General features: G+C 29.4%; 1 protein-coding gene across 1 annotated transcript; it reads left to right on the forward strand.

Annotated features, from left to right (window-relative positions):
- The first annotated feature begins 440 nt into the window (after positions 1-440).
- Positions 441-11,788, forward strand: LOC145242920 (protocadherin gamma-B6-like). Its single transcript, XM_080106031.1, has 4 exons — positions 441-588; positions 1,293-3,733; positions 3,935-4,094; positions 11,185-11,788. Exons 2-4 carry the CDS (start codon positions 1,337-1,339, stop codon positions 11,472-11,474), a joined length of 2,847 nt encoding a protein of 948 aa, XP_079962157.1. The 5' UTR covers positions 441-588; positions 1,293-1,336; the 3' UTR covers positions 11,475-11,788.
- The last annotated feature ends 279 nt before the right edge of the window (positions 11,789-12,067 follow it).

A 12,067-nucleotide genomic window follows, 5' to 3' on the forward strand; every position in this document is an offset into this window, starting at 1 on the left:
TTTAACTATCAAAAACCATATTTCTGAATTGGTTTATTTGTATTCTCTTTCAATACATTTTATTTTAAAAAAAAAAACATATATATATTTCTATAAGAAAATAAATTTTATAATCTGTTTTAAATTCTTTAATAAAAATGCATAGTATTTGAAAATTGACATTTAATTATATAAACATCACCATCATCATTAGCAGCAGCAGCAGTAATGGAAAGAGGAAAGCAGAAAATGACAGAGAAATATATTTATTTATATAGCACTTATTTCGTGTTTTTTATTTATTAATTTATGTCTAAATATATTTTTAAAATTTATAAAGTATTTTTTTTCCTTACATTTAGCAATGGTTATCACTAAAATAAAAATATTTCTTTGTTAAGTTTTTGTTTCAAGACTTCGTTTCTATAGTATAGTGGCCTATCATAAAGAAAGCGTTAGGCAGCCATTACTCAGGCAACACACAACGTAGGACTACTAGCTTATGTGGAACACAAAGAAGAATTTAAAAAAATACCACAATATAGTTATTACTATGAATTCAATATTTTACCAACATGCAAGTTAATGCAAACAGAAATAAGAACAAAGGTAAGTAGCTATAATTTTATTTCTTTATCTTTGTCATTAAATAGAAGTTATATAAAGGCATAATATTGAAGCCAGGACAATGTGTTAACGGTCTGAGCTTACATCTTATAATATTATTAAAAAAAAAAATAAAGTGTCACCTATTTTTATGATAACCTAGTGTTTAACAATATTTTATCTCTTCATATAGATTTTCATTGTTTTCCTTGAAATTATATTTTATTAGTTATACATAGTTTTTATGTAAAGAAAACAAGTTTGTAATATCAACAATGAAGATGGTTATTACAGATCGATAAAGTTTTAATTATTTTAATGATGTTTCAACATATCTGATCATCAGATATTTTTTAGTTTTATGGGAAAATTCTTTGTTTACTTATGATTATTTGGACTTTTCAAGCTTTTATTTCATTATATTTTCCTTGTTTACATAAAATTCAAGTGATGTTTACGATATTAATTATTACCATTTGAAATGACATTTTTATTAAGAAAATGGTATTAATTTTAGTTCAGCTGTATGAAGAAAATCCATTTTAAAATGACTGAAATTTATTTGATCAATATCTAAGATGGTAGTTTTTAATTTCATAAGCTCATCTAATTCAACTTGCAACAAAATATTTTTGTTTAAATATTTGTTATAGATAATTTTCTTTTTTTGTATTAATAATTAATTAATAAAATTAATTAAATTTCAGGATCAAGAAACTGTTGACTTTCCAGATTATAACTTTATCAAAATATGTTTACAAGAATTTATTTGATTCTCTTTGTCATCCACATTTGTTTATGTGCGGATCTCATTTATTATGTGGAAGAAGGGAAAAGTCCAGGTACTTACCTGGGAGATGTTGCTACTGATTCGCTTGTGTTGAAGGATATATCACCTCAAAATGCTCACCAAATTAGTTTTAGTCTTTTGCGAAAAGGTGCCACTGGCAGTTCGCCTTTATTCCGAATCTCTGAGAAATCTGGCAAACTATACACTGCCCAAACATTAGATGCTGAATCACTTTGCCTCTTCAATAAGGAATGCTTTCAAATGGTTGATGTAGCAGTGAGAAAAGGAACAGCTGTTTTCAAATTATTAGAAATTAAAGTAATCATTAAAGATATCAATGATCACCAGCCTGAGTTTCCAGAGAAAAAAGTCAGTATAACATTTTCAGAGGAATTTGCTAAAGGTGCAAGGCAGTCAATTCCAAATGCAATTGATAAAGATGTGGGAATTATTAATTCAAAAATAACATACGAGCTTATGAAGCAAAGAGAGCAACCTTTCTCTTTATTTGTATCTAAAAGTGTTGATGGAACATCAAAACTGAGCATAATTTTGGAAAAAAAACTTGATAGAGAAATAAAAGACTCTTACATGCTTCAAGTGATTGCAAAAGATGGAGGTTCTCCACCTAAAGAAAGTGTTTTAAATGTTGACGTTATTGTCACAGATGTTAATGACAATATTCCTGTTTTCTCAAAGAAAGTTTACAATGTTTCAATCCAACATAATCATGACGAAGTACAACCTGTAACTGTATTGTCTGCTACAGATTTGGATTCTGGAAAGAATGGAAAAATTTTATACTATACCAGTGTGAAAACAAATGATATAACAAGAAATGCTTTTAAAATAAATGAACAAACAGGTGAAATATTTCTAAACAAAAAAATGATTATAAGAAAAGATTTGGTTTATGAGTTGTATGTTGAAGCTTCAGATGGGGGGAAACCTCCCTTGAGTGCATTGGCAAAGGTTTTAATAAATGTGATAAATGAACAAAATAATGCTCCAATTATTGATGTAAACTTTATCTCAACATCAAAGGAAAATACAGTTGATGTTTCTGAAAACATAAAAGTTGGTAGTTTCATTGCTTATGTGAAAGTAAGTGATGAGGATGCTGGTCAGAATGGAGAGGTGAACTGTGAAATAAAACATGATAAATTTCAATTGCAAAACATGGGAACCAAGAAATACCAAGTGATAGTGAAAACTCTTTTAGACAGGGAAACTGAAGATCATCACAGTATAATTATCAAATGTCAAGACAAAGGATCTCCTCCTCTTCAAAGCAAAAGGACATTTTCTGTACATGTGATTGATGTTAATGATGTAGAACCAGTGTTTTCTAAACAATTATTTAAATTCTTCATTGATGAAAACCAGAGATCGAAAATTTCTATTGGCACAATCAATGCCACAGATCCAGACTTGGGACTTGGAGGTAAACTGTCTTTTTCTTTAGTGAGCACCAATAAACAATTTGTACCATTTCGAATCACTGAAAATGGATTAATCTCTTCAATTATGTCTTTAGACCATGAGTTTCAAGATACTTATAATTTTGAAGTGTTTGTAAAAGACAAAGGAAGTCCATCATTGAATAACACAGTGAATGTGATTGTTAAGGTGAGAGATGAAAATGATAATGCTCCATATTTCACATTTCCCAGTGTTAATCCTTATAATATGGATGTAACATATTACCCGCATCATACAAAGAACATCAGCCAGATAAAGGCATCAGACAGTGACAGTCAAGAGAATGCATTTCTAAAATATGAAATAATCAGAGGCAATAGCAAACAGATATTCAGCATCAACCAGTACACTGGTTTGTTATGTTCAACTCATGTCCTAAGCCAACAAGATGCTGGCTCATATGAGCTGGAGTTTCTAGTGAAGGACAGTGGTAGCCCAGTTCTATCAGCCAGAACTACTGTATATTTGACACTGACCGTAAGCAACAAGACATCAGAAATGTTAAATGCTGTTAACATCAAAAAAGATAACAAGATCCACCTGACTTCAGCAATTATCATTGTGTCTGTAGCAGTGACAATAGCTGTGATCATTACAGCTTCAATCTCAGTGTGTATTCTTCGCTGTTGCAATCCTCGAAGTGTTCCAGTAGCAGAAGGCGGATATGTGAGTAGTGGTCAGAGACATTTAATAAGTCCTCCTTACCCAGCCAATCCTTGGTCTAATGTTGCTCTTCCTACAAGTGATGCAGTTGATATGAGAAGAAGCAGTCAACCACCAACACCCAGAATGCAAACTCATCCTTATGCAAGCACTCAGCAAATTTTATCTTCTCAAACAAGAAAACCTGAACCAGCTCCTGACTCTGTTTCACAGGTAAATCAAATTTTGTACTTCTTAATTTTTATATAATTTTAAAAAGTACATAATGAATTTAAATTGTACATTTAACTGAACTTTTTCTGTTAACAATCATTTTTAATATTTACATATTGAATTAATTAAATAAATTATATAAATGTTTTCATATTTTAGCATTTCTTTTAAATTTTATTACTGTTTTACTATTCTATTTAGATGTATATTCAAGATATAGCATTGCCATCTGGTAGTGACAGAAGTCAGAAAAAAGTTGCCAAAATGCAAAACTATTCCAGTAGAAATTCTATAAAATCTCACAATGATAACAGACAAGGTTGGAATGATAAAAACACAAGATCAATTGAAGGCCTTACGGGTAAGTCATGAACCACAGTTGTTTTTACATAATATTTTTTCACCTAATATATGGTCTTTTTATGTGGCACAACAAAAATAAGAAATATTACATTATTAAAATGAATTGAAAATTACTAAGAATATTATTATACTGATCTATATTTTATCACTAGCCTACCCGTGACGTATGTTATGTTAGCTATGGAATTAATGTATGAGTGTGACACTTGTGACGTAAAGATAATAGTTTTTTGTGACATAACAGAAACATTTCTATGAAAGTATATTAAAATGAAAAAAGAATATAGATAGATTTCTATGAGTCGTTCTGTTTATAATTGTTTATTTTTGAAAAAAAAAACTTACAGCCATTGAATTATAAGTGGTTAGCCATACTTATAGGTAAATGCGCACTGAACAGATACCATAATACTTAAAGTTAAATTCAAATTTTGATATATCTTTTAATTTAAACATGAAAAAAAAAAAACAATTGGGACACTGAAAACGTACACAGTAAAACAATACATTTTATTGTCACATTGATTATTTATTTGTAACGCAAATTAAAAAAAAAACATTTTTGGAGTTATTTATGTTGGTAGTGTAAAAGAAAATGTATGAATGTTTTTTAAGAAAGGTGTATTAAAAAATGGAGAATAAATTTAAAAAAAAAGGAAGGTGATGGGTAATTCACCATTTTAAAATGCTCTTATGGTAAGCAACGGGTTAACGTAGATTTATTTTTAAGAAAATTGCATTAAAATAACTTAAACGTAATAGGGAAATGAACGATGTATAAAAAATGCAGAAAGTATTAACAATTGTTTATTTGGATAATTTAAACACGAAAAAAACAGTTGAGACGCTGAAAACGTACGCAGTAGAACAATACCTTTTATTGTCACATTGATTATTTATTTGTAAATATGTTTTTTTCTAATTTGCGTTACAAATAAATAATCAACACAACAATAAAACTTATTGTTTTACTGTGTACGTTTTCAGCGTCCCAATTTTTTTTCGCATTTAAATTATCCAAATAAACAATTGTTAATGCTTTCTGCATTTTTTTTACATCGTTCATTTCTGTATTATGTTATGGGTTTATGGTTATGTACGCATGTGCAACCGGAAGTCATAAACCGGATGTGGGGTTACAACACCCGTTACAAGGTCATTTGAGTTTTATAATTATATAGATTAATACCTAAAGCAACTGTATTTCAATGTTAACCTGACTTCTATATATTGTTGTGTAGGTGACTTCTTAAATGAATAATAATAAAAATTATTTTATTTTATCTTCATAATTTCATCACTGTCTTTTATTTTCTCAATAACTTGCTAAAATGATGTTAAAATTCATTTGTACAATTAGATATTTACCCAAGTTGTATAAAAAGTATCTCACTCACATGCACAATAGTAGGACATGCATTCCCTGGGAATATTGAAAAAATGAAGAAACTCTTATATCCGCTCTGAAGCTCATATAACTATTTTTATTTACATTCTATAAAGATCAATATGCAAGTGATAAATAAAAGAAAGTAAAACCTTTTCTTTGCTGACACATAACACCTTAATGAAAAGATCTTAAAACCTTAATGGAAAAGACAAAATAAAAACGGTTACTTATTAATGTAACTGATATTTATTTTCTAATATTAAAGTTTCAAATCAAATATTAAAAGATAATTTGGGACACTGAAAACATATGAAGAAAAACCATTTTATCTATAGCTTGCTCCTTGCTTTGGCGTTTAAATCATCAATCCGCTTTGTGACTTCCGGTTTAAAAATTTCGTCTGCTTACCTATTTCATGATCGCCCTGTCTTAAGTCTGATATTAAAAGCCACTGCTGCTATTAAAAGCATACACAAAGTGAACAATATTTTTTGTTTTAACTTATTTTAACATGTTTTTTTTACAAATAAATTTAATTTAACCCCGTTGAGTTAAAAAAAAAATGATTTAAATATAAGTATACAAATTATCTAATCTATCATATACTTATAAAACTCAAATCATTTTGCTTGATTGGGCGTTTAAACCGTCCATCCAGTTTGTGACTTTCAGTGGCAAAAAATTTGTATACCTATTTCGTGGCCGCCCTGTCTTAAGTCCAATATTAAAAGCCACTGCTACTACTCAACACATACACAGGGTCAACAATATTTTTTTGTTTTAACTTATTTTAATATGTTTTCCTTACAAATAAATGTAATTTAATTCCATTTAGTTTTTTAAAAAATGGTTTAAATATAAATATACAATGTATAACTATAATCATATTTATAACCATATTTACTGCTTTTAGTAGCGCTTCTGTGGATTCTGATGACTTGTTTTTTTTTCAGGCCTTACTTAAAAAATATTTTCTCTTCAAGGAAGTAGAAACTTGATTTTAGTAGTGCTTGTATATTACCTTCTTTATTTTAATTAGTGCTTGCAATATTGCTCTGGGGGCTTCCTGAGTTTTATTTTTTTTTTTTCATGCATCACTTAAAAAAAGTTTCCTCAAGACAATAAAAGAATATAATCTCAAAATCATGTTTTATTTTTAACATTTTTTATCTGACCCTTTATTGGCTAACGGGTAAACTAAATAAAAAATAATGACAGAGGGGTTGGGAGCAGATTAAACTTTTCTCAAAGTGAAAAGTCTTAAAAAAAATAATAATAATGGAGTGGGGCTGAAGGAGCCAACGTAAAATCGGGGTTGTGAATCATTTCTGTAAATAGGGGATCGATTTACTAGAAGATTGTATGTGAAATTCTTCTGAATCTTTAAATATTGGTGTTTTTCATTTTTTTTTATATATATATAATCTTGTAGCTTAGTGTCCAATAATTCAAAGAAATAGTTGAAAAAAGCTGAAAAGAAAAAAAAATTGTAAGGGGGTGCCGATTGTTCAGGTGCATCTACATATTTTTTTAAAATATTTTCTTTACCCAAGTTTTGCGTGATTAAAACTAGAACTTGATTAAAAAAAAAACTATGTTTTTTGTGTCCAAAATTATTTATTTACGATTATTTTATTTATTTTTTTATCATTGCGAGTTGCAATTGTTTTCAAACAAAAAACAAAGCAAAAATATTTTTCTAATATAAAAAAACTACTTGCTTAATTTACATATTTAAAAAACTATTTGTTTTTTTATAATCCAACCCACCATAGTTTACCTTCTGAACAGAAATCAAAATCTACTTTTTTTTGGGCTAATATGTTTCAACAGCCTTTAAAGATAATATAAAAGAAGTAATCTTTTTAAATAATTAAAATTTAACATTTTAGCGTAGGGGATCACTTTCCTATATAAATTTAATATAAAATGAGGCACCACTTCTTGGTGATGTAGCAAGACATGTAATCATTAATATTTTTTTTCAAGTTTGGTGGCGGGGTGGGGACAGAAAGGGGAAATGAGATGGGGGTTAGGTCATAAGTTCCAAATATTTTAAAAATACGTAGAAACACTTCAAAATATGGGGGAGGGGCTTTCATTTTATTTAAGATTTGCTTTGAAAAGGTCTCACCATTAAATATTACTTAATCAGTTAATTATTATTTCCCAATATTTTTAAGGCTCTTAACACGCAAAAAAAATAAATAAATAAAAACTAGGGTTGACCTGTACAATGCACACTCTCTCGTATTTTTTTCTTTTAATTTTTTTTTCAATTTTTTCGACAGATTACACCCCTCTTATATAATAGATTTTTAATTTAGTCTGAGAGCAATGATGTTAAGACCTTTATTATCCAATGTCCATATTGTTTTTGTGCACACATGCATTCAACTTTTGCGTGTGTATGCAAAATTGCATATTGTTTTCACTGGTCGCCATGTTCGTTTTTGCGCATGTGTGCATTCAATTTTTGCACGTTTATGCATTAATCTTGTATAATCACTTGCACTTTTATACATTAATTCTGTATACTCACTATTCCATAGCTAGCTATAACATATACTGACCTAACAGGTTATGGGTAGTCTATTATTATTCTAAGTATTTCCAGTGTGTAAAAATGTAATCCCACTGTAAAAATGAGTGTAATTTGAAATCATATAAAAATTATAATCTGTATTCTGTCGAAATCTTTGTTAATGTGTTGTTGTTTTTTTAATGTAGGACCTTTTTTGTTTAGTTTTGTTGTGACATTTATAAAACTTTGTTGTTGATTAAAAAAATTTCCTTCCCCCTTATCCATCATATTTCTCTCCATGAGAAACATTTGTGTGTGTGCATGCATAAATAAATTTGTAAAGTAATTAGCGTTTACTCACAAAAGAGTCTATACTTTAACATTAATGATAATTTGCCTTATAAAATTAAATAAACTGGAAAGATTAAAATAATATAATGCTGGCTAATAGTCATAATAGTTGCCCAGTATAAAAAAAAATTATTTATAAATAAAATTACTTTTTGAATAGACATTCAGAAACTTCCCAACAAGTAGAATAGGTATGGTAATCTTCAGAAATATTAAAAATAGTAGCAGAAGAATGTATTTTTTAATACTATTTTTCTTATTTATAATCAGTGTTATCATGTTTGTTTAAAAATACAATTTAAGTAGTGTTTATTGAAAGTATAGTATTAATAATGTCTAAAATGCCGAAGATTAGCAAAGAAATTACATTTATTTCATCTTCAAAAGATACTTTGACTGAGGCAATTTTCTTTTAGTGGATAAATGTTTCGTTATGTGATTGAAAGCATAAGTTTAATGATGAAAATAATTTTAATAAGTTTCCCAGATGATATAAGCCTGATTTTAAAATGAACTTTTAGAAAGTGACAAAAGTAAGTGACAATGACTTAGAAAGTACATGCAAAATAGTTTATCTCAGAATTTTGTTGTTAGTAATGAAAGGGAAGTATAAGTTTATTGATGAAAATAATTTTAATGTTTTTTGTTGTTGTTGAACATGAGGTTGAGTTTCATACTTGATTTCATTATTGTTTGACACGTTTTTCTCAGACGATTTGCTTTGTTGTTTCTTTACAAATCAGGAGTCACAATTTTATCTGTTTGCTTGACAGCATATCAACCTGTTTCTAGTCATTTAATGCTGAATCAAGTTGAATTTACATATCTTTAGATCTTTATAGATAGACCAACTGCTTTTAAAAAATACATTATAATCTCTATATATTTTTAACAGATATTCATTGTACCTTCTCAGTAAAATATTTATTTTATAGGGGCCAGATCAATGCATTCAGTAATAATGCGTTTGATTGTGTATGTAGTCTGGCATGCATAACACATTAGTTGTTGTTTACCTTCAAGCAAATAGAATGTTTAATACTTGTGCAACTTATGCAAAATCTGGATAACACTACTTTCTCCTTTGAACCTTTTCATGAGCTTTCTTTCAATTCTCCTACTGTAGTTTTTATTGCTAGGAGTTTGTTATGTGTATTGTTACTTCAATGTTATTGTCTTTGTTGTTGGATATATTTATCTTCATTTATAAGTCTTATTTAATATATATTTATTATAAGGGTTATTTAATGCTGAATAAAGTTGTCAAATATAATTCTAAAAGTAGGATAATTATGTATATTCCTAGAATACATTGCTCTTAGAAAACATCATTCTTTTATAATGCTCACACCCAAACTGGGAAAAGACCTTGATACTCCCCCTCCCAAACCATAGATCTATCGTATTAGTTTTGTGTTGTTTAGAATAAAGTTATCAAATATAATTCCATAGTCAAGGTAATTATTTATATCCATAGAAAACAAGAAGACATTGCTCTTAGAGAAAATTTTACAGTGAAAATGGGAATATTACTCTTAGAAGGGAATTCTGAGAGAGAGAAGCATATATTCTTAAAAAAAACACCATTTCCAGAAAAACATTACTTCTTTGAAAACATTACTCTTTGGCATTGGTAATCTTTGTTCTTAATATGATTGACCCTCAACCACTGTCTTCTAGTATCTATTTGGGGAGAAAAATAAAAATATTAGTGAATCTCTTGACAAAGGCTTCCTTTCTAGGGCAATTGCTCTTGGCATATCAAAGGCCTTCGACAAGGTATGGCATAAGGGTCTACTTCACAAGATTTCCAACTACGGTATAACTGGAAATGTTTTCTCAATCATTAAATCATTTCTCTCCGATAGGCTCATAAGAGTAGTGGTAGATGGACAAAAATCGGAGGCCTGCAATATAAATGCTGGAGTCCCTCAGGGGTCAATCCTGGGCCCAACTCTCTTCCTGATCTACATCAATGACCTCCCTAAACACATACTTAAATCATTCGTTGACATCTATGCTGATGACACGACCATCTACGGCAACACATCAAAGGCTGTAAATGACAAAGTTCTCTCTGATTCTCTCTCCTCTGATCTCGAGCGCGTGGTTCAGTGGGGGAAGATGTGGCTGGTTTCCTTTAATGCATCCAAAACCAAACTCCTATCCTTGCATCATCAACGCTCTGATCCCCAGCTGGCATCAATTGTGATGGATGGCTCTCGTCTGGGTGAGGCTCAGTGTTTTGACAAGCTTCTGGGTTTGACCTTTACTCCTGATCTGAAATGGAACATAAATAACTACAATTTGTTTCAGTGATCCACAACATTTGGTGCAGATAACTGAAAGTTAAGACAGTGTAGAAAAAGAATTAAACTAAGAAAATAAGAAAAGGGTTGGCTGGCTGCTGAAAGTCTTGTGGAACAATATATCTTCAGTGAAGATAGCTTTGCCTAGCTGTTTAGTTTACAGAGGCAGGAGAGAGGACGTCTTTCTTTATAGATACCAGGAACTTCTCCGGGACTGCTTCCTAAATCTTTAGGGGTCTAGAAACAATCCTTCAAAGTTCCAGTTGAAATTAATATGCACCGGGTGTAATTAGTTCTTGTGTGACTAAATCATCTCATAGGATCTGCTCTCACAGAAGAAAGAAATGTTAATGTTAGTGACTGCTATAAATGTTCAGAATTTCTTCTACAATATTTTCGATTGAAATAAGTCTCATGCAAAATACAGCTATTGGCTTATTTTAGTAGTACTAATTAATCTAAAGTGATACAATATGACACTAATGACCTTTTCTTTTTAATTTTTTTTCTTCAGATATATACCCTTCTCAATATTGTAATCCTCCTCCTTCACAAATTGATCAACGTCGTATAACAGAGACAAGACCCTTAGGACAGACTGTCAGCTACCCCAGTGATACAACAATAGTAGCAAGAGGTTTCTACACACCCTACATGAATGAAAACAGTCCTCATGCAGATGCAAAGTCTGACTCTGGTGGTGAAAACAATAGTCTATCTAGTAGACAGTTACAATCAAGAAATATATCTGCGAGCGGTAGCCAGTCTTCAATCAACAGACCATTACCACCTGTACCATCCTAAAAATAATATGACATTATTTTAATCCCTAACATACATGCATATTTACACAAAATACTTCTAAGGTTTTTAAAATGAATTCATTAATTAGTTAGATTTCTTCTAACTTAAAACTAGTGAATTATTTTTTTTAGCTTTTAGTCAAATCTTTGTCTACAATTCTTGCTTATAAAAATAATAAATCTTAATTGATTTAAAAAAAGTTTTTTGCTACTTTTATTCATGACCAAGTATTATACTTTTTTTTTATTGCAAATAACTTATCTTTGTTTTTAAATCCGTGTTTATTTAATAAATACAGAAAATAAATGTACAAACATGTCCAGTCTTTTACTTATAGAATTTATAAAAACTTCGATTAAATCATTGTTTTTTATTTGTTTTTGGAGCTATGTTTCTTTTATAATAAATGAATGGTGATGATGACAGACTGACAGCTTATTAAATAGTTTTAAAAATTGCTCTTATAATAATTTTATTTTGGTATCACTTATTTTCAAAATAGAATTTAAAGATGTACAACAATTATATTTGAAATTTAAATTAGTAACAGAACACAAGAACTAAGCATTTTAGGTTGTATTGTTTTATAGAAT

This window comes from Euprymna scolopes, chromosome 21, assembly GCF_053919585.1.
Source record: "Euprymna scolopes isolate OS-2025 chromosome 21, ASM5391958v1, whole genome shotgun sequence".
NCBI classification, from domain to species: domain Eukaryota; kingdom Metazoa; phylum Mollusca; class Cephalopoda; order Sepiida; family Sepiolidae; genus Euprymna; species Euprymna scolopes.

Coding starts and splice junctions, on each gene's coding strand:
- LOC145242920 (XM_080106031.1), top strand. CDS start 1,337: ATGTTTACAAGAATTTATTTGATTCTCTTTGTCATCCACATTTGTTTA. Junction 3,734..3,934: donor CTCCTGACTCTGTTTCACAG/GTAAATCAAATT, acceptor TATTCTATTTAG/ATGTATATTCAAGATATAGC. Junction 4,095..11,184: donor ATCAATTGAAGGCCTTACGG/GTAAGTCATGAA, acceptor TTTTTTCTTCAG/ATATATACCCTTCTCAATAT.